The sequence below is a fragment of the Centropristis striata genome, chromosome 2 (genome assembly GCF_030273125.1).
Source record: "Centropristis striata isolate RG_2023a ecotype Rhode Island chromosome 2, C.striata_1.0, whole genome shotgun sequence".
In the NCBI taxonomy this organism is placed as follows: Eukaryota; Metazoa; Chordata; class Actinopteri; order Perciformes; family Serranidae; genus Centropristis; species Centropristis striata.
In genome coordinates this window covers 23,846,674-23,874,304 of record NC_081518.1, presented here as the reverse complement: position 1 = coordinate 23,874,304, position 27,631 = coordinate 23,846,674, and the positions used below count along the sequence as shown (strand labels likewise).

At 39.1% G+C, this 27,631-nt stretch overlaps 1 protein-coding gene across 1 annotated transcript; it reads right to left on the bottom strand.

Moving 5' to 3' along the window:
* Positions 1 to 318: 318 nt before the first annotated feature.
* slc6a5 (solute carrier family 6 member 5) lies at positions 319 to 19,604 on the bottom strand. The gene is made up of 13 exons (XM_059347469.1): positions 19,549 to 19,604; positions 19,250 to 19,325; positions 17,551 to 17,701; positions 16,694 to 16,826; positions 14,637 to 14,771; positions 14,439 to 14,542; positions 13,465 to 13,589; positions 13,189 to 13,301; positions 7,188 to 7,319; positions 6,682 to 6,781; positions 3,546 to 3,646; positions 1,652 to 1,819; positions 319 to 983 (listed from the first exon to the last, which is right to left on the bottom strand). Exons 2-13 carry the CDS (start codon positions 19,260 to 19,262, stop codon positions 828 to 830), a joined length of 1,431 nt encoding a protein of 476 aa, XP_059203452.1. The 5' UTR covers positions 19,263 to 19,325; positions 19,549 to 19,604; the 3' UTR covers positions 319 to 827.
* Positions 19,605 to 27,631: the final 8,027 nt, after the last annotated feature.

Genomic DNA, 27,631 nt, shown 5'->3' with positions numbered 1-27,631 from the left:
GAGTGTGTCTACTGAAAGTGGTAATCAGGATGCATTTGCTACTCTACTGGGACGTAGGAGGCACAAATTGCAGATCTTGTAATCTATTTTTGACAAAGCAAGAGCGACTGAGCAGTAGCTAGTGTGAATATACATATATACTGCTGGATAGGAAGAAAATTGTGATACCAGTGGATATTTAAACTTTTTTTTCTTTCCAGAGGCAGTTGATATTATTTGTATTGCCGTCGGAAATTTGTACACAGATGGAAGAAAACACTGATCCCCACCGAGCCCATTGAACCGTCGCTTCTCTGTCGCTCAATTTTCTTTTTGTTTTCCTGTGTCTGCTTGCACCAAGATGATTCATTATCTCTACACACAGAAATGACAGCACACACACGCACGCACACACAAACACACACATACATACACGACTCCATAGGGAGCAGCTATGGTGAGTCTAATATTGCAAGTGCAGTCTGAGCTGTGTCATTTTATGACACAATTTTCTCTTGGAATAAAGATCCCTGGGAAGGGTTTTGAAGTAATCAGTGGTCATGTGTGGGGGGCGATGATAGCCCATTAGCCGAGTACGAAGCAGCAGCGGAGGAGTAGACTCCACCTGGGCAGCCACTCCTCCATGAGAGAAGAGAGGAAGGAAGAGGGGAAAGAAGAGGACAGGGAGCCTGTTTCCACATCCACGATACAGGGGGGAAGACAGGAAGCAAAGAGGGGTGAAGTACGTAGAGGAGAGAGAGAGACAGGAAGAGGGAGAAGTGGAGGTTGCCCTCCTCCTGGTGCCCCCTGCAGGGGTTGGAGGGTGCTGGGTGCCGACACAGCAGCTGCTACTGGTAGGAGCCGAGCTGGAAGTCCTTGGGGGGCAGTTTGAGGCCCAGTGAGTTGGTTCCGAGAGGGTCGATCATGTTCTTGTAGCGTTCTCCACGATGCTTCATCAGGAAGGGACCCCAGTCGGGCTGAGGGGCGCACACCAGCTTTACACGCTGCAAGAAGAGAGGAAACACACAGAGGGTTTGTACAGGAGAAGCAGATACATCAAGTCTGTAGCAGAAAGTGTTAGCAGTAACTTGTCTTATGTTTTGATTTTTTTTCTTTTCATTGAAAAGTTTGTTTCTACTCATGTGACCTTGAGATGATGTAGACTGAAGATTGATTGGATGCCTTTTTCTAAAAAAAAATCAATAAAAGCCTCAAACATTGAAGTTGTTTTGCAGCATAAAATATCAATTTAATGTATAAGTAAAAACTAGGATGATTACACATTTATTATAGTCAAAGAAAGAAAGGAGATTAAAATGTAAAGTTGGAGCGCGGCCTGTGATTGAGGCTGCTGTCAGAGCTGCGGAGGAACAGAGACATTAGGAGCAAAAAGCTACAATCATCATCATTCATTAATCGGAGTATTTAAAAGGGGCCTGTCGGGCTCCCAGAAAATGTCCAAATTAATACTCAGTCAGCAGCCGCCTCTCCCTGCTAATGAGCGAAGAATGAGACTATTGATTTCTGCAACAGGGTGTGTGTGTGTGTGTGTGTGTGTGTGTGTGTGTGTGTGTGTGTGTGTGCGTGTGTGTGTGTGTGTGTGTGTGTGCGAAGCAGACCAAAACAAAACATACGTGACAATGTCTGGTCACGGCTCAGTCTCAATTATTACCTCGATGAAGCTGCCGGGGGCGAGGTGCATCTTAATGAAGAACATGATGGGGATCCAGATGACGGAGCAGATGACCATGAGCCAGCCCATAACCATGGACCAGGTGGGGTAGGTGTAGTCCTCGTACGTCATCACCTTCCACTGATACAGACTCAGTCCCAGGATGCCCTGCAAAGGCAAGGGAATCCAAGAAATGTTCATTTAATTAGATTATTTTTATTTAAATACTGCCATAGATTCTCAGTTGCCACAAGTAGGTTGTGGCTGCACTGGTCAGCTCCACTGCTGTAAAAACTGCCTAGTGTCGTTGTGTTTGCAGATTTCCAAAGAAAAATAGTCATATTTTTCAAAAGGGACCAGCTCATTTCTCACTTGCAAAATTTGTTTCCCGCAGCAAGACTGTTGGATGTTCACTGCAGTTTATTGTAAATCATTTCTAATGATGAGGTGTGCGAGGCTGTGACTTGACACATAAGGCAATTATGCAAATACATGAAACAATCTGTACAGCTAAAGAGCAAAATCTGTGCATTCTCTGCTGCAAACAACCTGCACATCTACAAATGTATAGTTGTAGCTATTTTTGTGTAGTATTTGTGTTCTTCTTGATGTGAAGAACAGTCTTAATTGAACCAAAAAGGAGCCAGTACCCTAATTTAGCAGATGCATGACATGAGCATAGCATTAACTTACTTTAAATGTATACTTCCATGCTTTTCTTTACATATATCAGGCTTCTATGTACTGGAGACACAGTATAATCTAACAATAATGGCAGAAAACCTCACAATACTTCAGGGAAATCATTCTGCAACAATCCAAAGCTTTTGTGAAGCTAATGTAAGCAAATTTTGAGTGATTACTTCTCAAGTAATTCATTATTCATTGACTTGATGTGCAAATCCTCATTGGTGCTGTAAATCTTAAAATAATGGCCCAAATGTCCATTGTTAGACTCCTATAGCCTGATTCGGTCTGCTCTAAAAGAGGACTGTACAGTAGATTTCTTCCCAATTAAGTGTAGTGAAGTCAGGACAAAGAGCTAAATCTGAAACTAAAAATCAGAGCTTACTTTTTAAATGAGCAGCAAGAACAAAACAGGGGCAGAGTTGGATGGGGAAAAACAGTGCTTCCTGTTTCCAGCAAATTTGGCTGGGAAGTATTAGAATAAGAGAAAACAAATAAAACAAACAGAAAAAAGAATGCAGACATAAATAGATTAGCCAGGGGTTGTGCACCAATGAGCTCCTCAAGGAAATCTGATCTCCCTCGAGTGCAGCGAGATGACCAGCCGGCCCGACTGCTGCTCCATTTGTCATTGTTACCTATGCTTTGGAGCTACAGTGGTTTCCATTAACAATAACATGAATGCTGGCCAGTGTCCAACACTGACATACTGCTAAACCCTGTGCATTAGAATTTACAGATTTTTCTCCACAGCATATCATAAATAACTGGCTTTTTATTTTTTTACAGAAAATGTGTTAGCAGAAAATATATTTTTAAAGTTTGTGTGTTTGCAGAACCCAAGCTGACATCGGACTAACTTTTTTTTTTGGCAGTTACCGTTTGGAAAAACACAAACAACTTGAGACTTGGTGACACGTCAGGAAATGGAAGGAAGAAATAATTTTCGATTTCAGTGTAACAGGAGCAATTTCTCCTCTGTTCCTTTCCCAACTGCAAATCAATGGACTTGAAAGTTGGCAGTACAAGATGGAAACATTTTAAGCTGCACATGTGCGCGGTGTGTGTGTGTGTGTGTGTGTGTGTGTGTGTGTGTGTGTGTGTGTGTGTGTGTGTGATAGAGAGAGAGAGAGAGAGAGAAAGAGAGAGAGAGAGAGAGAGAGAGAGAGAGAGAGAGAGAGAATGAGATGGACAAAAACAAACACACCGTCAGAATGGTTGGAGTCACAAAGGCCCAGCAGACTCTCCAGAATCGGTTTGGTTTGAAACCAATCATCATTTCAATGTCCTCGCAAAACCTCTCCAGACCTGCAGAGACAAAAAGAGAAAAAAAGCTGAGAAATGCAATAAAAAAGAACATGGTAGAAAGTCAGAGACAGGAGAAACAGAGAGTGACCTGGGCTTAATAAGGTCTCAAAAAGCAAATTCAATCCATCCTTCTGAATCTATGTGAATGTGTGAATGTGTGTGTGTGTGTGTGTGTGTGTGTGTGTGTGTGTGTGTGTGTGAGAGAGAGAGAGAGAGAGAGAGAGAGAGAGAGAGCGAGCGAGAGCGAGAGAGAGAGAGTGACAATGAGAGAGCATCAGTTTCTGTCGTTCCTGAGAAAAAGCATGAGAACAGATGGCTTCATTCCTCCGACTTTATTGACGGATAACAGTGAGTGACATGAAGAGGCAGAGTCACACAATCATTTCAATATGTCACCTGAACTGATGCTCTGACAAACTGGAGGAGAGCCGTTTGCTCTGCTCCTTGGTAACAGCCTGCTGACACACACCTGAACTCTCTCCTGACTTATACATTACAACAGAGACCCCTAGTGGTAAGGGCTGGCAAACATTTTATCCACTGATGAAAAACCCAACAAAAAGGACTTCTGGATCACCCCATTTAAACTGAGACAAAGCTGTTTTGACATTTGAAAGTGTTTCAAACGTTGTTGTTTTTATTGGTGCTTCTGCAGCTGCTTTACTGAGCTGAAACTGAAATTGAATTACCTAATTTGATCATTTTTACCCCTTGAAAGACAAAAAGTCAGTGTTTAATCCAAATTGTCTTAATTTCAGAATACAAAAGCCTCTGAAACATCATTTAAACTCTCACTGGACACTTAAACTCTCCACTAAAACACAAACTGATGACATTATTTTAGGTTTAGCATGTTATTAATGAGTCACTCTGGACATACAGGTTGAAGGCAGTCCACTAGTCATAAAGAGGATTATGCATTCATAGTTCCATAATGTCTGGCCCAAGTGGCATCACTCAGGTGAGGTTTTCCTTATTTTCTGTCATATATATATAATGTTACAATGTTAAATATTCATGTTAAACATTACCAGAGTTTCAAATAACGGAGTAACTACACAGTCGTCCTTTCAGACACAATCCTCTATTATGATTAATTTTCATTATGACAAGTTTGGAAGAGATTGATTGATAAAGTTTTGAGAAGATAGACACTTTATCCGTCAATAATAAATCACATTGTAACAATCATTTCATGGAAAAAGGTAAAAAAATATATTTTAACTTATTCCAACTTGAAGGGCAACTGTGTATATGTGCATCCATTTCCAACAGTTTTTTCTGCTTATGATAGATTTCTATACATAGTTATCTGCCCTAGATACCTTACTGCAGTGGTTAAATTACATGCATTGCTACATGTGTCAGACAAACCTGGTATCTAGGTTGCTATTGTTTCTCCCCAAAAAACATGTTCGATTGTGTAGTTTTTTGTTTCGAAGCTTTAATTGGTGATTTTGCATGGTAGAAAGTGCCGTTATACTCCATTACAGTCATTCCTAATGACAGTATTTGTTATTAAGTGGCAACCTCTCCCTTAAACCTGCATTCTTCCCAATGGCCAGCAGGGGGCGACTGGTTGCAAAAGAAGTAAAATGTGAAAATGACTACTTCTCTTTTGATTTATTACTTCAGTAAACAATTTCCTGATTTTATGATCTTAGTCGTTAGTTCCAAGTCTTCTCTAATACAGCATGATGTTCATTTTGTAGATTATGGACCTATTTAGAGTAAAATAGACAATAAACCAGGGTATGCTTGAGGGTGTAACTATCTTGACATTGGCAGGTCGCTGCTGTGTTTTCTTCTTAGAACTTTTATCCTCTCACAGTGTCTTTTAAGTTCATAACATCAAAATATCTGCCTCTGTTCAATATTTGGTTGTACTAAAAGACATTCTAAGCAGTTGGCTGTTCACTTTAAATCATGGTTGCACATTGCTCACCAAGCTTGCATTAGCTGATAACATAGCTTCCTCTCGGGTGCCATATCCGTTCTGTGCATGCACTGGTTGCAAAAAATCAAGGGGGTGACGGCCAAAATTTGAAACTCAAGGCTTCAGAAAGGACACCAGTGGAGGACGGCATGTTGGTATTGTCTGTCCACTTATTTATACAGTCTATACAGAAACCCAGAGCAGGGCAGACTGGGCTTTTTCAGTCTGGGGAGGCTTAAGGAGACAGGCGTTACAGTAGAGAGTCTCAGATAGGCTAGGGCTGGGCGATATATAGATATAAAAGATATATTGACATATTTTTAAATGTGATATGGAATTAGACCATATCGCATATATCGATATAGTTCAAATTTGTGCTGTGATCCAGGCAAGCTGCTTTATATATAACTGCTGCCCTTACTAGGGTTTGTCATATTTAGTTCTTTTGTAATGGTCGTTATTCTTTTCTCATATAAATATATTTATTTCAGAAAAACATTGGCCTATTTTATTTCATAGGCTATTTTTATTTAAGATACTTTTATTTAAATGTGCAGTTTATGGAGCTTTGATTTTCATAAAATGTACTGTTGTTATACAATATTTATGTTCAGATTTGCTCCCACTCAGCCTAAATATGGTAATGGCCTAAATATATCGGGATATGACTTTTGGTGCATATTGCCCAGCCCTAATAGAGGCTGGATATTGATGCAGCAGAGACACTAAATACAAGGGTGAACCTGGAAATAAGTATAATATGTCACATTTAACAAAAAGGTGCATCACAAACTGGGACTGTGAAGTCTAAAAGACATTAAATTAGGAGTCGAGGGATAACAAAAGATGCAGTCCAGCTGTGAAAGGGAAGCATAGTAGGATCTAGTGTTTCGATGAGCCTGACCCACATAAGGGACTTATAGTCAGAATACATAAACCTTGATGCCCTCCCAGCTTGATGGCCAGAAAAAGGGACGTCAGCGATGATGTGATAGAGGTTATGATAGTTTGGGATGTAACCAACAATACTGGCAGGGCTTCAGGCTCTCAGTCTTGTTGATCAAAGGTCATGAGATCAAACAGGATCAACTGTACTCACCATAAAGGTAGGAAATCCCCATCAGCTCACAGATCGCAATGATGACCAGAGAGTAGGACGCTGCGAACGTGTCCACCAACTGCAGCATGAACATGCCGCTCTGTTATAAACACACAAACAAAATATTAAAAAAAAAAATTCAAGCTTTCATCTCATGACACCCCTCCCATCCCAACCCCTCACTTCTTCCCCCCTCTGACTTGTCTGTGGTCATAATTTTTTCACTCTGACTTGCACCGGATCAAAAGAAACGTCATGTATGAATCCTACTTTAGGCTGGATTTTGCCCTCTGAAGCTGTCTGGGAGGATTTTAATAAGACTCTGCCTCCCTTGTTCCACTCAGTGAGCCTGTCCTCTGAAGGCCAGGACTTTGCTTTACATGCAGAAATCTGTCGACTTATTCAAAGGAAGAGTCGCAGGACACGGGGAGAACGCTCAAGTCTCCCTCTGGGTGTTGCATCGGTGTGTGTGTGTGTATATAATGTGTGGTTTTTCTGTGCCGTACCTCTGTGATCATGGGGAACCCCAGGATGAAGAAGCAAGCGCAGCAGACCAGGGTGAAGAGCGGTTTGTGTTTCCTCAAGTATTTGGGGAACTCGTCTGAGACAGAGGTTACGATGGTCTCGATGGTTGCAAACTGGAATAGAGAAAGAGAAATAAGCCAGAAAAAAAAGAGAAGAAATTGCTGTTTTTTGTTGTTTTAAATGACAAACTTGGTTTTAATTTGGTTACTTTTTCTAATGGAAACTATCATATTTGTGACATAGGATACATGTTTGGTCAGTGTTTGTAAATCTAAATTGTCTGAATCTGGTTCAGTGAGTCCTATAAAGAAGTTTGATCCATTATTAATATGAAAATCTTGATTTGTGTGGTTTTAAAAGTCTATAAACAATGATTTTTGGACAGAAAAAAATACATTTTCCACAAGAAAGAAAACTTATTTAGATTAAGCCATTGGAAAAAGATGGGGTTTGTTTTATCTTTTTTTTATATTTATAAAATGACAGGAATATTACAATTTGGCCATTTTTACAGTTTCTTTCTACAATAAATGTTGCAATTTTGGCACTTACTTAAAGAAAACATACCTTTCAATCTCAAAGGGGTTCAGAGGGTTAATCATGTGTTTCATGGAAGTTTAATTAACATTGATCCAATTGATATGACTTAAGTTTAATGATGAAAAAACCCTGACATATACAACATCAATGTCAGTGTGGTTCAGAGGGTTAATCATATGTTTGATGAAAGATGTTTAATTAACATTGGTCCAATTGATTTTCCCTGAAAAATACCATGACTTAAGTTTAAGAAAAAAACCTCTAAATTAAAAAAATGTGTTCAGCAGATCCTGATTGGCTTCCTCCGCTACTGAATTAACTGAAAATTGTCCAATCAGCCCAGTTTGCAGCAGCGTTTCCACTGAAAAAAGCATCCAGTCAGCAGGTTTGCCTCATTTGAAGCAGAGCAGCTGCTGCAGTTGGAACTCAGCATCTTGTGTTGTGAGCCCATTTTTACCATAATTTCATTTATTTCAAAAACAAATAAAGAACATTATCCTAATCCTGAGGATGAGAAGATTTCATTAGCAAAGGTAACATGATGGTAAAATGGGCTCAGAACCCAGAGGACAGCAGTGGATGAATATACAAACAGGCAAATTGAGGGAGGTTAGTAATGTGTGTGTGTGCGTGTGTGTGTGTGTGTGTGTGTGTGTGTGTGTGTGTGTGTGTGTGTGTTCGTGCTGCAGAAACCCATTGGCACGAGCTATCTGCCTCCTCTCCACTCCTCTACTTTCTCCTGAGCTCCCAAAACTAATTTCCCGTCAACATCCCAAGCCTATTACCGCCAAGTTGCTTTCTACAACAAAGCCACCAGCCCCTCTCCTCTGAGCCGCCGCTGCCAAGGCGAGGCAACATCATCATTTACTGTTACTGTTGACTTGTGTCTTAATGCGCTGCTGTGCCCTCTGCTCCTCTGCTCGGCTCAGGAGCATCACGGTGCACTTAAAGGAGTTGGTGTTTCATCTGGAATTGTTTGCCCAGGATTGTTTCTGGAGGCGCTCTGGACTTTGAAAAACATCCCAGAGACGGAAGTGTTTGTTCACTCAAGTTACAGCAGGAGAAAATGAGTGCGGTAATTCACACAATTAGAGTTGTGTAACTTAGAAGTGTGGTGGTGCGTGAGTTCTTGTGAAATTATATATATTCACTTTGAAAATGTGTTAGCCACTTTGTTTCACAATTTGGGGGCAGAAAACAAGCTGGAAACACAATATTGACATGCTAGAAAGTAAAAAAGTCACTTATTTATACCTCCAGCAAACAAAGCAACATTATCACTCATTTAGAGTCTTGTTTGCATCAACCTGATGAGTTTAGGTTCAGTTTAAGTTTGCTCTCCTCCAACTCCTGAGGGAAATATCTTGCTCTATAGCTACTACTTAACTACTACTACATATTATCCCTTTGCTAATTGCTAACTTTGTCTGTTTGCTCTTTGGTCCTGCCAAGGACCAGGGTGCTCAGTGTACAGTGTTTTTATTAGAGGTTTGAATCAGCAGAGGCCCCACGATACAATTTTATCCCAATACTTGAGTCATGATACAATATTATTGCAATTTTAAGCATTTTGCGATATGGTGAGTATTGTGATACAATATATTGCGATTTAACTGTTTAACTGCATTTTCCACAAAATTAAATTAAATCAAGAATTGTTTTGTCAAATAAAAGAAAATTCTCGTCTATTGATCTCACTTTAGTCGTTTTATTTCTCCACAATGAGAGTTAAACCCACAGACTGACCAACAAAGTATTCAGTCAAACTGAACTGAACTGATATTAAACATGTATGGACGACAACAACTGCAGCATTTTATCAAACTTTACTCAACTTCAAAGCTTTTTTTAAAGAAACTTGAAAAGAGTCTAACTTTGCAGTGTTATTGCAACACTATATCTTGACGCACATGGTGCCTATAGATTCCTTTAAAAGGGAGCCCACTACGGCCTCCAGAAAGAAACAAAAATGGCGAAAATACTGACTTTGATCTATTTTGCATGTTTGCAACTTATTTATTTGACTTTTCTTCTACACAACATAACATTGGGCAGTGAGATACACTACCAAGAGTGAAAGAGCCCAAAAAACACAACATAAAAAAAGGGAATCATGTCAAAATAGCCAAATCAGCTATTCATTGCAGGGCCAATAAGCCAAAGAAAAAATAAAATAAAACAAAAGAATAAATAAGAAAGAAGATGCTTGCAAACGCTAAAGAAAGAACAAAAAAGGTACAAAAAAATGGTTCTGTGTGTGTTGAATGATTAATAGGAAATAAGTATTTTGGTCATTTTGGTCATACAGTCCTAAACTGAGCAGGGAGAAACTGCAAGGTGTCAATGTATATGTCAGAGGGCAGCCAGACTGTTAAGATTTGGAAGTGGAGCCACTTCGTGTTTGTCTGACTTTCTCTAGCTTCATAAAATGAAGAACAGCAGCTACACAGCTTGTGTGTGGGGGGGGGAGGGCATGTTTCCAATTAAGGAAGATAAGACGCCTCGCCAAAAGTGTTACAAAGGTAAAGAAGTGACACTGGTAGTCACGCAGTGAAACATCTGGTGGGAGAACAGCAAATAAAATAACAATAAGAGAACACTCCGAAGAGGTCGAGCGACTTAAAGGAAGCGTTGTTGCAATTTCTGGTTAGCAAAAAGGGGCAAGAGGAAGGCGTCATGTCTAGAAGAAGGTAAGAGGCTTGGTGACACTAGACACATTTCGTCAATGTTTCGTCAAAAAACTGTCTGAATCTGGTTCAATGAGTCCTATGAACAAATTTGATGCATTAATAATATGAAAATCTTTATTAGTGTGGCTTTATAAGTGTATAAAACAAAGATTTTTCTATATATTTTCCACAAGAAAAAATAGTTTCGATTAAGTTTCGGAAAAATGAAAAAAAATATATTTGTATTCTTTTTTAATTAAATGATGAATTAATAATTATTATATAAAGACATTATATGAAAATAAATAAAAGGAAAATAATAAACTAAGAATTTTCTATATATTATAATTATAATATATTAAAAGTCTTTGGAAAAAAAGGAAAAAAGATATACATTTTTGTATTTTTTTAAATGAAATGAATTAATAATTATCATCTAAATCTAATCTAATCTAAATTAAATAAATAAAAGGAAAATAATTATTATTAATTGGTACAATTCTTATTTATATTGACTCTCTTGGTGCATCATTTAAATGCACATTATTGATACATTTACAACATATATTTTAGACTGATTAATGTATTTATTGATTATAAATACTGGAAAAGTCTATACATATTTTCATGGCAGACTAAAGGCTCCACACCTGTTTCTAAACTCAGAGAAACCAAAAACCAACTGGTTAGATCAGTTTTTATTATTTTTAATCATGATTCATAGTTTAGTGATAGTGAAAACGCTTACCTAGATGTAATCTTATTGTACTCAAACTTAAATTTACCTCTGTGTTTTTGTTTCAGAACTTTAAGGTCAACTTAATTCCCCTCACTTCAATCACTCAGACCCCCCTCTGCTCCAGAACCCGGGGAGCTGAAGCACTTCAGCAGAAATCAGTCGCAGTGGGCGGTGTGTATGGGTAATTATGTTAATTGGGTCAATGTGTGCAGCGTTTATACTTGGCTGGGTGCCGCCTCTGAAGTTGAGAGTTTACTTTGAGACTCTTGTTATTGACAGAAAGGTTTGCTGATGTTATGAGACTCAGAGATCTTCTCGAGCAGATTGTTTGGTGCTGCAGACACAACAGAAGCAGGGATTTCTCACAAAGCAAAAAGTGAATTTAGAAATGCTTCTAGTGTCACTGTCACCACTGGTGGAATGTAACAAAATACATTTACTCAAGTACAGTACTTAAGTACAATTTTGAGCTATTTGTACTTTACTTGAGTATTTCCATTTCTTGTAACTTTAAACTTCTACTCCACTACATTTACACTTTTCAAGTCGAGATTTAACATAAAAAACATGATAAATTTAAAGTGATTAGGCATATTTTGTAAATTAAACTGCATAAAACATATGAAGTAGTTAAAATGAGCCCCACCTTGAGACAATTAAAACACTGCTTACATAAATGCATCAATAATAATAACCCAATAATATATTTGGAATATATTAAACAATCTCAGTGGGGCCATTCTGCAAAACGAGAACTTTTACTTTTGATACGTTAAGTACATTTTGATGCTGATACTTTTGTACTTTTACTGAAATAAGTTTTGAATGCAGGACTGTAGAGGAGTCATTTCACAGTGTGGTATTAGTAATGTTACTTAAGTAAAGGCCCTGAATACTGCTTCCACCATTGGCTTTCACTCATTTGTTTAAATTCATTGACTCTATTAATTCCCTTACTCAAAATAAAAACAATATTGACCCTAAAACAAAAATTCCTTTCCTTAGAGCTGCTTTGAAATCCACATCATGCATCGTCATTTGATTTAGAGGGACTGAACACCAACTCTGCAGCTCCTCTGAGCTTTTTTAGCTTCTGTTAGCCTGTTATTTTAGTTTTACTGCACATGTATGTGCCCTGCACCAAACAGCAGAATAAAACAGAAGAAATGTAGCAACAAGCTGGTGAAGAAAGTGGAACATGTGGCAGCTAAAGGACTAGATATTTTTCTCAGGAGTGAGTGGAGATCAAACTGGAGTTGAAATGAGAAAAGAGTGAATGTTGCGCTTATATATATCTATCAGAAATGTGACTCCAGTGGGATGATGTTGTAGCACTCTGTCTCTGCACTCAGCCTTGTGGGGTTCTTCTGCCCCCTAGTGGCCAATAAAAATCAGTATTTAAAGAAGCAGGTTTTGTTTTGTTGTCTTGCCCAGTTTGACAAGACAGGATTCATATTAATATCATCTCTGTGCGTACTCAGCAGAGGGATGGTCAGGTAGGGGTTAAGTCTAGTTTAGAACAAAGGCTGAAAGCAGGAGATACCTGCTGACATCAATTAAAAGTTTAAAATGTTGTTGCATGTTGTTTTTGCTCTTTAAACTCAATTTGAAAGAGGAATTTATAGCTCTAAGTGTTACCACAGAAGCTATTTCATGACACCCACTGGACACTTTACTGTGACTGTACATTAACTAAACTGTGTGCACCAGGTTTGTCCTTATAATCAGTTAATAAACTACCATGAATAAAACCCAGAGTACTTTTTTTTGTTTCCCTCTGCTTCCAATCTTTGTGTGAAATTAGGCTGAAAACAGTCTGATTTATGCTATTTTCTCATTTTAATCTGGCTGTATTTATAAATAAGGTTTTCTACAACCTAAAAGCACGAAAGATCAATTAAGAAATATGGAGGAGTCCTTTCAGACCTCTCACTCAAGCTTTTGTTGGGGCCGATTCAATACTTCTGAACTGTAGTGTAAGTACACACACTCACTGACACACACATGTACACACACAAAAGGAGCAGTGGTTACCATGGTATCCAGGCCAAGAGTCAGGAGCATGAGGAAGAAGATGATCGCCCAGAAAGGAGACAGGGGAAGTCTGGTCAGAGCCTCTGGATACACCACGAACGCTATGCCTGGACCTGACACACACACACAAACACACACACACACACACACACACACACACACACACACACACACATAAACATGGGTGCACACACACCATCTTCACAGCAGATAATAAGATAAAAAACTTTCAGTGCTGGTCTGCTGCTGCTGCCGCCTGCTGCTTTGGCATCTTACCTTCATCTGCCACCTTCTCTATCGGCACTTTCAACTCATGTGCCATGAAACCAATGACCGAGAAGATGACAAACCCAGCAAATATACTGGTGGCACTGTTTGTGCATGTCACAATAATCGTATCCCTGCAGGGGAAAAGAGAGGAAAGAAAGAAAGAGAGAGAAGCTAAATAAGCAAATATCTGATTTAGTGACTGGAATAGTGCAGCACTGTTTAAAACATAAAACAAATTTATAATGATAAAGACATTGCAGTCTTGTGTACACAGATGCAGTGGCGCCATCTGGTGGCAGGAGTAAATACTGCAATCAGAAGGCTCACAAATTTTTTAGGCATTTACAGCAGGTGTACACTAGGGGGCACAGTGCTTTATATTGTTAAATGTTTCTGTTATTTTGTCCATCCAGTGGACAATATACCAGCCACACCTTGTAATGCAAACTAGTCAAATAAATGTATGTTTTGAATATCTATATTTATACAGGGCTGTTGTGTGAAGTGTGTGCTTATGTTTAATATTTTAATCTCACTGAAGGTATTATTGTTGCAAATTTTTCAGAAAGTATTCAAGAAAAATATGCACAATCATTTTAACAGATGTAAAAACAACTCAACAATAAGCCATTCCCATATATTTAATTTGATGAGTTGTGTTTACATGAAAAAAGCAAAAAACAAATAAAATAAAATAAAAATGTATTAGCCTGCTTTTTCCAAAAAATCTAATTTCACAACACAAAAGACAAAACAATGTTTTATGTGTTCAGATGTTTCCAATAAAAATACCTTCACATGTTTTGAGCTGAGTGAGTGCAATAGATAAAATATAAAGAGGAAATGAAAGAAACACTGAACTGTTGGCTGCACAGAGTGACATTTATTATTCACATTTCTACCAGACGTATAGATACAGAGTCTATGGTGACAGTTTGAATTTGTCTGCCAGAAGCATGGTTTACCTTTTGTTTGTTTACCTGTAGCAGTTATTGTGGAACTTATTGTAGGAAGAGAGAGTGATGAGGCCTCCCCAAGCAGCTGACAGGGAGAAGAAGATCTGAGTGGCTGCGTCTTTCCACACCTGACGGTGGAGGAGGAGAGTCAGAGCTGCAGGTGAAGAGCAGAGAGAGACGAGGGAAACGCATCATGGTGGAATAAAAACTAATGTCAGGTACCTTTGCATCATTCAGTTTCTCCCACTTTGGTGTGATAAAGTAGAGGATGCCGTCGAAGGCACCAGGGAGGGTCACTCCTCTGATCAGCAGGATGACCAGCACCACGTAGGGGAAAGTGGCTGTGAAATACACCACCTGAGCAGAGAGGAGACAGGACGAGGCGAAATGAGAGAGAAAGGGAGAAGGAAATGGGACCAAAAGGTCATAACTAAAGATAAAACTTGCCTAGAGCAGACACATTATGGTCATTTTCAGGTGCATACTTGTATTTAGGGTTTTTATCAGAACATATTTACATACTTTTATGTTTAAAAAACACCCTTGTCCTCAAACTGTCTGTCTGAATATGTCTGTATTCATCCTATGTCATATATCCTCTGTTTTAGCCCGTTTCTTGTTTTATAATAGAATAATTGTTCATGAATACAAAGCAAATGATCTGAATGCACCAGCAAGTACCACTTGTCAAAACATTTCTGCATTACAGTGTCATGAGTAACATTTGACACACATATTGTTAAATAAAAAGGTTGCCAAAAGTGTGTGTGACACTTCAGTCCAGTGGAGGGCAGCATTATACAAGATTTCAATGTGAGTAATAATCTCTATAACCTGGGTGCAGCCACTGAGTAATGTTTCCCTCTCTTTAATCAAGGGAAGAAAATAGATCCACAAAATGCTCAGATTAAACATGTCTGCCAACGTTTCGGTTTTAAATGATGCAGGGCGAATTATGTTTCCTGTGTTCTCTTTTTCTCTTCCCTCCAAGCAAACGTTTGAAGTTATTGTATCTCACAGTCCAAATTAAATCAAAGGTAAAAGTAAATTATTCATTCAATTTGTACTGCTGCACTGCAGTCGAAAAAGGCCTGAAATATTTTTAATTGTGGCTACAGTATGGTTGAGGTTTAACAAATCTGAATCGGGAATCAAACCTGCTTATTGAATCTGAATCTTCCTGAATCCACTGTCAAAGGTAAAAGGTGTTTGTTTGTTTGTTTGTTAGTTTAGCTTCTCAAACGGAATTATAATTGTTTCTTGACATGTACATCTCAATAAATTAGAATATCATAGAAAAGTTGGTAACACTTTACAATAACCAACAAAGTAATGTTTATAGGTGGTTTATAAACCAATTATTGACCATTTACAAAGTGCTATACATATTTAATCTTTAAATGTTTTAAACCAATTTCTTAAAGGTATATATTAATCTAAGTTTAGAGTATTTCTAAAACTATTAGAAACTATTAATTATAATTTAATTGTTTGTTAATGGTAAAGTAACTATAAACTTACATTTATATACCAGCTATTTGCCATTTATAAATGATTTAGTTAGTTAAACATTAATAAAAATAAGTATTTACCATTGTAAATGGCCTATATACGGTTTATAAATGATGATTAAACATTAATAAACTATCTGTTTACCATTTATAAATGTTGTTTATTGTAAAGTGTTACCGAAAAGTTTATTTATGTCAGAAAATTCAATTCAAAAAGTGGAAATCACACATTGTGTAGATCCATTATACACAGAATGAAACATTTCATGTCTTAATGTATTTAATTTATTCTAAGTATAAAGATTATGGCTTACATTTAATGAAGACCTAAAATTCAGTGTCTCAAAAAAATTTTAATGTTACAAAAAACCCATTTTTTAAAAGTATGTTTAATATGGAAATGTTGGCCTCTGAAAAGTATGTGCACCTATATGACTCAATACTTGTTTGGAGCTATTTTACATGAAGTACTGGAAATGGACTTCTCCATCATATTCTAATTTATTGAGATGCACCTGTATTACATTAATAATATCAAATTAAAAGATTAATGAATCTGGTAATTTAACTATCTGAGAGCAGGATCCAAAAAGGACCAGGCTATGAGAAGCCAGTTCAAACATGTATAGTGTCTTATATGTGCCACATCTCATCACTAGGTGGCATTTTCCTCACTGAAGGAAGAGAAGGCAGTTTCTCCTCTCCAGCTGGCTGAAACTGCAAACAGCAGAGGTTTGGTTTGGTTGGAGGAGTTCAGTGTTTTGTTACCTTTCCTGATGACTTGATTCCTTTGGCTAAAGAGGCGTAGACAATGATCCAGGCCAGACACAGACAGCCTGCCAGAGGCCAGCGGATGTCTCCTGGATACTCGATTCCTTTAGAGATGTGCAACACATTGTACCTGTAGGTGTGATCAGCAAACAGCAAAACTCAGCCTCAAAACACACCTCAGATTAAAATAAACTGAAGCATAATGCAGTTTAGGTCCAATATAGAATCTGTATGCTGCAAATCCTTCATTTTATCAAGCCATTTATGTATAGTCCTACAAGTCTGATAGGGCAGTGAGATCATTTAAACTTATTTCCAACACAAATGAGCTAGATTAAAGATTTTATATATCATCCAAGCATCTAATTTTTCTTGATCCTTTTGCATCAGTTTGCCCTATTCTGCCTCATTTAAAAAGATCACTGCACATCTTTTTAATGTAACTGTAAAGTTTGATTTGATTTGTACTTTATTGAGTTCTAGCTGTAATAATTGTGCTGTTTAATTGTAATTATGTCTAATACTTTTACTACAATGGTGGATTTTATAGTGCTTTTAAGAGAATATTTATAGGATGTTTTTGCAGAACACTGTCAGGTGAAATGCTGCAAAACTCTAATTTTGGTGATTTTTTGTGTTAAATTCAAAGATTTACAGGCCATCTTTTAGATCAATTTGTTAAAAAGCAACTGAGCAAATTTAGAAACAAGAATAAAAGCATTAGACTAAGTATTTAGAGTCAGTAAACCAGAAGATTAAGTGAAAAATATCTGTGAACATACCAATAACAGGGAAAATTAGACCTGTAAACTCAGGCCTCATTTTTGTGTCTAATGAATTTAAATTCTACTCACTTGAAGTACTCCTCACTGGGGCTGACGTAGGTCTTGTTGCTGTCCACAGTCATGTTTATCAGTTTACTCAGGTTTCCCACGGCGTTTGCAGACAGACAGAAAGTGGAGTTCTTGATGGAGGTGATGTTTCTGTCCCGCAGGATGCACGTGTCTGTTCCAATCAGAAACCAACACACGTCAAACTGGGAGAGACTGGCAGAGAGCTGCTGTGGGACAGAGCTGACTGTCCGCTCAGGTAAAGCAGAGTGGGAGCGAACAGATGGGTGTGATGTGGAGGGGGGTGGGGGGGGAGGGTTGTGGGGGGGTGATAGGGAGACAGCAGTGTGCTATAAAAACTGGATCTGAAAAACTGTTTTGCTGAGTTTTGCTCTTCTTGATAAATAGCCAGATGTAAATAACTGGAATGATTATACTGAATCTGCCTCATTTCAGATTCTCCAGAAAAGATTAGATAAGAAAACCTGTTTTTCTGTTGACTGCACAATTTTTCATGCAGACACATCAGACAAACTGCTTTTAGTGCTTTTTAAAATTATCTTTAAATCCTATTTTTAATGCGTTTTAATGTACTTTACACTCAGAATTATTTTCTTCTAAATTCAGGGCATAAAACTAACTAAAACTCCTGCATTTTATCTTTAACAATGACTTAACCACTCACAGGCTGAGTTTTCTGGTAATGACATAAAATAGGGTTGTAAAAATAAAACAAACCACTTAATCTAATGAAACTGCAGCACAGAATATGGCCTCAAATAGTTCAACCTCTATATACAAAATGACACAAAAATCTGCAAATTAAAACCTAGAAACATAGTATTTATATTTTTTGCAGAGCTCTTGTACCAGATTGTAAATGTGATCTTTCTTTTCTTTTTCTATCAAACTACATGTACACATTTGATGTGAACTATTTGATATATGACATATTGCGTAGCCACTTTATTAATAATTCTCATAAACTAATTTTTTTATAGCCATTTTTTTTCTTTTATCTGTAATTTTCCTCCTGAGTGAGGGTGAGAGAGTGGCAGAGAGACTACAGCTGTGAACGGGCCTGCAGTGCGCGCAGCAGCCGGCAGGGGTCAGTCTCGGGCTCACCGCAGCACTGCAGCAGCTCAGCCTGTACAGTAAATTTGTCAAGCAAGCAGTTTTTGTGCTGAATTCACAGTATCGCTAAAGGCAAATATCACACGGAATGAACGGAATTTCGATATTTATTCGACGCAGATCGACTTCACACACCTCCGGGCCTCTACCCGCACATTTCCTCCCAGTGAAAACATGATCTTATCTCCAGTTTCATTAAAACATCTGACCAAGACAGACTGCTTCTGCTTGTATGCTGCAGCTTTTTAAGATTAAAAATCTGTGATTATGAGGCAAAATAGGAATAAAAGATATGTGAAATATCTATATTTTTTCAGTTTGATTTGTGACACTGAGGCCCTGTTATATATCAGTGCTATCTTTCAAATTAAAGTGTTTTTGAGGGTAAAAACACCGCAGAGATCACAGGTCAGGATTCATTATACTGCAGGACACCTCAGCTGAGGGAGTCATGACGCATTGCGCATTGTGGAGAGAGAGGTGCTTTTGGTTTATGTGTGTGTGTGTGTGTGTGTGTGTGTGTGTGTGTGTGTGTGTGTGTGTGTGTGTGTGTGTGTGTGTGTGTGTGTGTGGTGTGTGTGTGTCTTACCTAACAGCAGCATGTCTTTGTCCTTACATTCCACCGTGTTCCACTCATTCCTACAGTTAGCCCATGGCAGTGAGCCCTTCAACGAAGCGAACAGGTAGTACAGTGTCCAGCACATAATAATATTATAGTATATGGCTATCAAGACAGATATTATCAACATGGCAATCCCGCAACCTAAAATAAATAAATGAGACGAAATATATAAATTACTCTTAAGAAAAAGTAGAAGAACTCGTGATGATAACAAGTGAGTTTTATTTGTGAATTATCTGTCACTTTGGCTCGTTGTGGCAGTTTACCTTGCAGAGCTGGGATGCATTTCCACACTGACACGGGCCCCTGGCTGGCAAACTGGCCCAGGGACACCTCCAGCAAAAAGATGGGGATGCCAGCGATGCCCAGCATAGTCAGGTAGGGGATCAAAAAAGCTCCTGCAGGGAAATAATGAAACAGCAGCTACAGAGCGCAGCTTGAGCGGCAGAAACACCTGAAACTAACAGGGACACTATAATAAAATAAATAGGAAATGAACCTGCTCGTGGTATTTAAATAACATACGGCACGCATCATTAAATGTATTAATGGATAAACATAACTGATCTGTAAATGGCTTCGAGCATAGCTGAACAAATTAATAATAATAATCATACTATTAATAATAAATCTAATGAAGTGATATTGTTACTACTGATATTATTAATATTGTTTTAACTGACAGTTTTCACAGCTTTTATAATTGTGTTAATACATTCATTTTACTATTTTTTCTTATTTTAATAATTGTTTTCTTATCTTTATTTGATTTTTTCGTTTTTAGTACGAAAATAAAAAACTTTATATATTATGGTCTGTATAATGAGTTTTAGATACATTTCGTGTACTTTTTCGTAGGATATAGGCCTACAGTTTGAAGAAACATTTCACAAGAAGCAATAAAATATAATAATTCAAACCATGAAAATTCGCATTTTTCTGATCTGATTTTTCGTTTTTTTTTCTCTGTGTGAGGAATTAAACAGCGTTGACCCAGAACTCTTACCTCCACCATTTTGAAAGGCGAGATAAGGGAACCTCCACACGTTCCCCAGTCCCACCGCATAGCCAACCATGGACAGAATAAAATCCAGTTTATTGGACCAGTTTCCTCTGGCCTTATTCTCATCTCCCCCATCGTCATCATCGTCAGCCTGAGAGTGGAGGGAAAAATAATTTATTCTCCAAAATAAAACCCCAGACTCATCACGCTCCACCCCGAATTAAACCACTTGAAATAAGATAATAATAATAATAATAATAATAATAATAATAATAATAATAATAATAACAATAATAATAATAAATGCACCAAGGCTGGGCCTTGGAGGCGGAATCATAACGAAAAAATATCAACGACCAACAAAATGCACCACTCTTTATTTTTTTTTATTTTTACGTCATACTAACATAAAGACGCATTTTACTTATTTAAAAATAAAAAGGAATCATCACAGAGAATGTAAACAATGGAAAAAATGTTTAATCGCTTTTTCTTTTTCATGTTAATTTCGCATCAGCACCAGCTTTCCAATAATAAGCCTGTACATAAAAGTAATCTTTAACTGCATTTAAAGGCCCATTATTGCAACAAAACCTCCTGGAAGCACATTCAAAATCTCATGCAAATCTAAAAAACACACCTGCTAATGGTCCACTAATATCATGTGCGCAAAAAAATGCAGAATTATAACTGCACCGCATGCAGATTTCTGAAAGAAACTGCACGAATACTGAGACACATAAACAACACCATGCATGGGAATGTGTGTGTGTGTGTGTGTGTGTGTGTGTGTGTGTGTGTGGTGGGGGTGCCCTCGCGGGGATTGGAAACAATCCGCAGTCTCATGTACTACAGTGCTGTCTATCAGCCGGATCACACCTGGGCTGCTGGGAGCAGGGAACACCGAAAATACCGCGAGAGCATCATTGAATCATTAATCGTGTTAAAGAACAAACGAACAAATCTGAACAAATCACCAGAAACCGGTTTATATCTAAAAAGATAAGAAATAGTCTACTACCCTCCTTTTCACATCCAGTTGATCTGATCTACTACGCTGATTTATGAATAATTCTCCTGCTTTGTTTCTGCATATTTAGCTGACATAAGCAGGTTTGAAAGTTTAAATGGTTCATCAGATTGGTGCAGAGATCAGGGCAGGTCGCTGCAGAGCCAGATAGCTCAGGGTCCATACAAAAATACTGTTTTCTCCATGCATGCATACAGTCAGCCTTTGGAGGTTTGAATATAAGCTTTTACTCATGTTAGTCTACTGCACAATTTGTTCAGCAGTATGAACCTCTGCCATGTGGTTTATTGGACATTTTACTGCCTGAATTACACCAGGGAAGAAAATAATTAAACCACCAAGGCCACTCTCTTTTCAGATTGTTAAAAAATATAGCTTTTTTTTTAATGAGCATGCTTTCGCCTCATAATGGTTGCTCATTTTTAGGTCATGATCCGATTGTGAAGCCACAAGCATGCACTGATTCAGGTCGGGACTTGACTGTCTGCAACACTTTTAAGCACCTCTGTGCAGTAACAAAAGCACCAGAGCCTGCAAATCATTACAGCTCGATCAGCACCACAGACTCTGGATCTCCCTCTTTCACTCCATCACACACCAGCAGCACTGATCTACAAAGCTCTGCATGGCGCTAAGAGCTCTCAGGGGTTTGCACCTTCCCTGTGTGGAGGCAGCAGGTTAATCCACTCAGCGACACACGGAAACATCCACACAGCACCTGCTCTGCAGCCACAGACCAGCCGGCTCTCCGTTAAGGAAACGGTTCATTTAGCTGACTTACCCCCGCCATGGTGCCGGGCTGAACAGACGTGTTCCCATCTGTTCCCAGTATGATGGTGGTCTGGCTCATAGCCGTCCAGTTGCCCACGGTGTTGTTCTGCTCCGCAGTGGCCCGGAGCGGGTCGCCGTACTGGGCGGACCCCCCGCGGGCCGAACCGGAGGAATCTTTCCTGAAGGCCGAGTTGACGGCCACGGGTCCGGGGGCCGCCGGCGCGGTGCTTTTAAACGTCCCATAGGCTTTGTTGCTGTCCAGTTCTCCCGGTTTATTTTCCGTGGGACAAAAAGTTTTGCCCTCGTTGCAGGGAGGCGGCGGCTGAGGCGCCGGGTGGTGGTGAGGGGAGGGTGCCGGGCAAGCAGCCGTATTGTCCGGTTTGTTTGTTGTAAGTCCCGCAGCTCCGTCGGGCTGCTGCGCCGGGATGTAGCCGGTGGGAGCGCTGGCGCTGGCCGGCTGCTTGGCCATTTCTCTCTGGTCAGAGAAATCCTGGAACATGGGAGTGACAGATCAGCAAGACACAAGGAAGCATGAAACCGTGAGGGTGCTGCAGCCCATCTCTACTTTGGGACTAAAAATGCTCAATTCTTCTTCTGCAACGTTTTTCTGCAGCATGTTCTGGCTCTGGCTGCTCTGTAGTTTCAACTCACAGTCTACCGGGTGTGTTGGTGTGTGTCAGTGTGTGTGTGAGAGAGAGTGTTGAAGGGAGGGGGTTGCTGCTGCTTTGCTTCTCCAGTTCTCGCTTTCTGCAAGATTCTTTAATTTTACGCCCCATTTCCCCCCTCATGTCATTCAGCCACACACATCCACTGATTTTATGGGCAATAGACAAGCTGCTGCGGGTCTCTCAGTGGCTCCGCTCTCCCCCGGCAGGCATGCGAGATCACCGGCGTTACAGCAGTGAGCGGACCCGGGGCGGTGGAATTACAAATGACTCCCTGAAATGTAGCTTTCAGGGGGGCGTTACAGCACCCGGCAAAGCCTCCGGATTCTTAAAAAAAAAAAAAAAAAGTGTGGCTGTGGGTCTGTTTAAAAAAGAAACCGTTAGTTGATTAATGATTAGTTGTATTGTTAATTAGTGAGAAAAATAGCTGCACCTGGTTGTAATCGCTTCTATTTGAATAGAAAAAAAGACGTTAAAAAATAGGAAAAGTGTCATGATGGACTAAAATTAAACTTTCTTCCTCACTGAAGCTTAGAAATAACCAAGATTACAGTTTAAAAATATGTAAAAGGGGAGAAAGGGCTTGTTTGCGTGAAAAGTGAAAAAAAGTTTTTAATGTGGCGCTGGAGCAGCATTTCAGCACCACGGACAGCACAGTGTCAAACTTCATTCAAAAAAGTGTACAATTAAGATGAAAACAGTTCAGAATAAGTTCATTAAACCGATGGAAATGCAGGTGGAAAAGTAAAGAAAGTGTTTCAGGACACTTACCATTTTTTGCAGATGTCTGCTGGCAGGCTGGAAACAGCTGTAAATAGACGAGGAGAGGACTGGAAGCGGACTGGTTGTAGCCGCGCAAAGCACCAAGTGCAAAGCTTTTCTATAGCTCCGTGGGAAAGACCGGAGTTTGCGTCAGTGCAGCGCAAGGTGCCCTTCGCGTGACATTTTCTTGATAATAGGAGTTTGATAAATCATTGGCCTTGGATTCGGATTTTTAAAGGGACAACCGGAGCCAAGACGACGGGGGGCGCGCGTGTGTGCGTGCGTGGATTGTGTGCGTTTCTGGTTACGCACGGCATGCGTGAGCGCTGGACGGACTCCTTCAAAGCTGATTAATACACTTGTATCTGGGGATGTGTAGGATGCTCTCACACACACATACATGGATGCATCCTACATAAGCACACACACACACACACACACACACACACACACACACAGCTCGTTTGGGATAAAGATTTCCAGGTTTCAGCTCTGATTGGTGAACATCCGGGTGCATGAGGGTCTAAATAATGTTTGCACTGTGCTGAGTCTGGGTTTTCTGGTTACAATTACAGTAGCCACTCTTGGGAAAGAGGCATCTGCAGCCCACAGGGCTGTTTTATAGAAACATTTTGATCAGATTAATCATCAACATTCAGGCCTGAAAATGCAGAAACTAAGGGTGCAATACGTGTTTATTTAAATTGTTTAATATAGGCCTATATATACACCATGGATATATACCATGAAGATGCACGCATAGATTTAGGTCGCATAAGTACAATATATGGCTAAAGACTTTGTGCTATAAATGGTCTGAACTATAAATAGTTTTTCCACTTGGCAGGTTTTACGCACGGCGCGCTCTAGGCTCTATACGTTTCTTCGTGCGTCACCGATAGGAGCATTGATCAAGCAAAAAAAAGGGGGCGAGGTCTTTATAAAGCTACTCATTTGTTAAAGTCTTACGCAAGAAGGAGGCCTGCTTTTTTTTCCTTAAATCACGTGTGTCAGGAGGAACCGGAGCCAACCACTGGAGCTGGACTGGAAGCAGTGACAGGAGAGAGGGGGGGAAAGGTGCCATGCTGGAGATCCTAAAACACTGCATTGCGCATACCATCCTCCAGCTCTCCCTCTAAACGGATAATGGATATGCGAGGCCTGTGTGGAAAATTTTACAAAAACTAAAGAAACACAAGCGACCTAATTTGCCTGAGCAATTAAAGGAAAAAAAACGTTCATTCTTAACAGTTTAGCCTCCATGCAGAAAAACCCTCATATAGTGTGAGCAGAAAAAACACACACATGAAGAAACTGATTTCCAACAAAATGTTAAATATTTACACTTTGCAGCAACATTGAAATAGTTGTGCTCAGTAAAGCGAACAGCTCTGATTGGCTGAGTCAAACTGCGGCTATAATTAACGAAAACAATCAGGTAGTTGCCTAGCAACTACGTTGTTACGCTAGCTGTTGTTGGCAGCGTTAAAGCCAGGATAAAAACATGGAACAGACAGGCCCATAATAATAATAATAATAATAATAATTATTATTATTATTATTATTATTATTATAATACCCATACCATTTCCCAGAGAATGTCTAAGTTAAAATAAAAACAATATATTAAAATGAAATATATTTAAATAATACCCTTCACTATATCTAGGAATTAACCTATTATATTTATTTTTTAACATTTAATAGCTAAATTAAAAATAATTATATTTCGCCTAACTGTTCAGCCATATCACAGGGGAAATGTCTCTACACTATCATTCCAGTAAAAGTTTAAAAAATAAATAATAAAAGTGAAAAATAAATAAATTAAATAAAGTAAAGGATAAAAATAAAAAAGTAAAAACATTATTGACATATTTAATGCACTTAACAAACCCCACAGGCCTTTTTTTAATAATATAAACTTTATTCATCTAAATCATTATTTATGTTTTTCTACGGGCTCATTGACATAAAGTGCATTTTCCTACAGTTTTTACACTAAGCTGTTTTCACGACAGCTGAGGAGGTTTCCCTGGTCTGCCTGCCGTCTTTCACCGTGGAGACCCCGGGACAAGCAGAGTCCCGCAGAGTCCCACCCGGGACCGGCCGGCCGCTCACTGTACACGCTGCTCTCTCTCCGCTTGTAAATCTCCGACCGTCCCGCTCCAGATAAGAGGCTGCAGCGGGTGTATTATCCGCCGCCTTCAGTTTAATTACATTGTCAACAGAGAATAATTGTAATTGATTTCTGCTCGTCTTCCAGAGTCCGCTGAACACGCGGACCGTCAGCACACACGCACCCCTATCATTCCAACACACTGAGTTTTGATCCTCGTGAGGATTTTAAATGTGTCATGCAAAGAAGAAGCAGCAACATAAAAAACACGTGTATCAAGATGATTCAACAAAGTGTCCAAAAACAGAAAAGTAAAAATAAATAAATAAATAAATAAATAAAGGTTATTATGGTTACTTGATTTTGCTTTCTCACTTTTACGCATTTTTTCTCTTCAAAAATTTATTTAATTTGGAGACTAAGTCCTGATCGAGGAGCTGAACTAACCGCCTCGCGCAGGGTGTCTCCTCGTGCTCATTAATTACACCAGCGCTTGTAATTAATTGATCACTCCCACTGTCGCCCGAGTGATAAGAAGCCGCATCCATCTGAGGCGCCTGGAAAGCAGTGATTCAGCGGAGGAGGTCAAACAGGGGCCCACGGCTCCCACCAACAACACCAGCATCATCATCATCATCATCATCATTTCAGGCTGACGGAGCCTCACAGTCTTTCTACTAATAATGATTGTTATCGAATTCCGTTCATGCAGCTGTTTTTGTTTAAAACAATGAAGCAGAGTTTTCTAAGCTCATCTTTTGTTGCTCTATTTGGATATTACTTTGAAAAGGTTTTCAGTAAGGCCAACATGTCCCATGCCCTAAATAAATGATGCCTATCTAAAATTAAACATATATATAAGAATCTGTTTGGGAAACTATAAGCAAAGTTGAACTAAAAGATGAATATTTAGAATTTTTATTTATTTTATAAATAAGCTACTAGGCACAATTGGGTTATAAAATGTATGAAAATAGACTAAAAGTACAGTTTTTCATATGTCTTATAGTCTTGTCTTTGTGCCTCAGAAAATGAATAGTTGTTTATGAGACAATTAACATCTGAATTCTTAAGAAATGCAGGTTATTAAAAGCACTTTTAAGATTTTCTAGTCCCACTAAATCCACACTTCCACACTGACATTTCCGTTTCCTGCACAGAAGAGCATGTTCATGTGAGCATACGCCCTGTTTGACGTCAGCGCGCACACCACACTGTAATAATATAACGGCAGGGAGGACACAGACGCAGTGGAAATACATCAAAAGAGGTGACTGTCAAATGACCAATAAGACAGGCAGCCAGGCCCACAGTCTGCTGCTCCTCCTCCTCCTCCTCCTCCTCCTCACAGTCCACCACACTTCTTTCCAACAGTCCAGGATTCATCATCTCAGGCAAAGAGGGAAGGAAAAATCTTTAATTTTAAAGCAGAGCTGCTCAATTAAGTATGTAAAGAGACTTCAGTCAGCCTTTTTACATCTTAAATTCATTCCGTATTGTCCCAGTAAACTCACGGAAGATGGATGATGTCCCCGGTGAGATCTCACAGGGCTCAAAGTAGGACAACAAGGAGGAGAGTATGGAGGGGAATTAAAGGAAATACTTGGCAACCAGTTCCTGTTTTTTCTTTTGATCAGACATGGTCGCATGTTAATATGGCCTGAAGTGTAGTTTTGCAGGTTAAGGTTAAACTGGATTGGATTTAAAACTTAAATATTTTCTGACATCAAGGTTACATATACAGCATTTATATTACTGCAATTTAATGTGCAGCTGTTTCCTGCTTCACACTGAAGTACAGTGATGAGAAAAAGGGATTACATGTCACCTAGACATCTAAAAACTAACTATTTCCTTTTCGAGGTTAACCCTCCCAACCCCGACACTGTTTCAGGGCATTTTTTTCACATTTTACTCACTGTGGCCTTGTTTTTTTACTGCAATTAATAGTCCCTGCACCTCTATGGATTCAGCACAATCATGTCTAGAAGTGGAAACA

Coding starts and splice junctions, on each gene's coding strand:
- slc6a5 (XM_059347469.1), bottom strand. Junction 14,772..16,693: donor GAATCAAGTCATCAGGAAAG/GTAACAAAACAC, acceptor CTCTCTGCTCAG/GTGGTGTATTTCACAGCCAC. Junction 13,590..14,438: donor TTCCACAATAACTGCTACAG/GTAAACAAACAA, acceptor TTTCCCCTGCAG/GGATACGATTATTGTGACAT.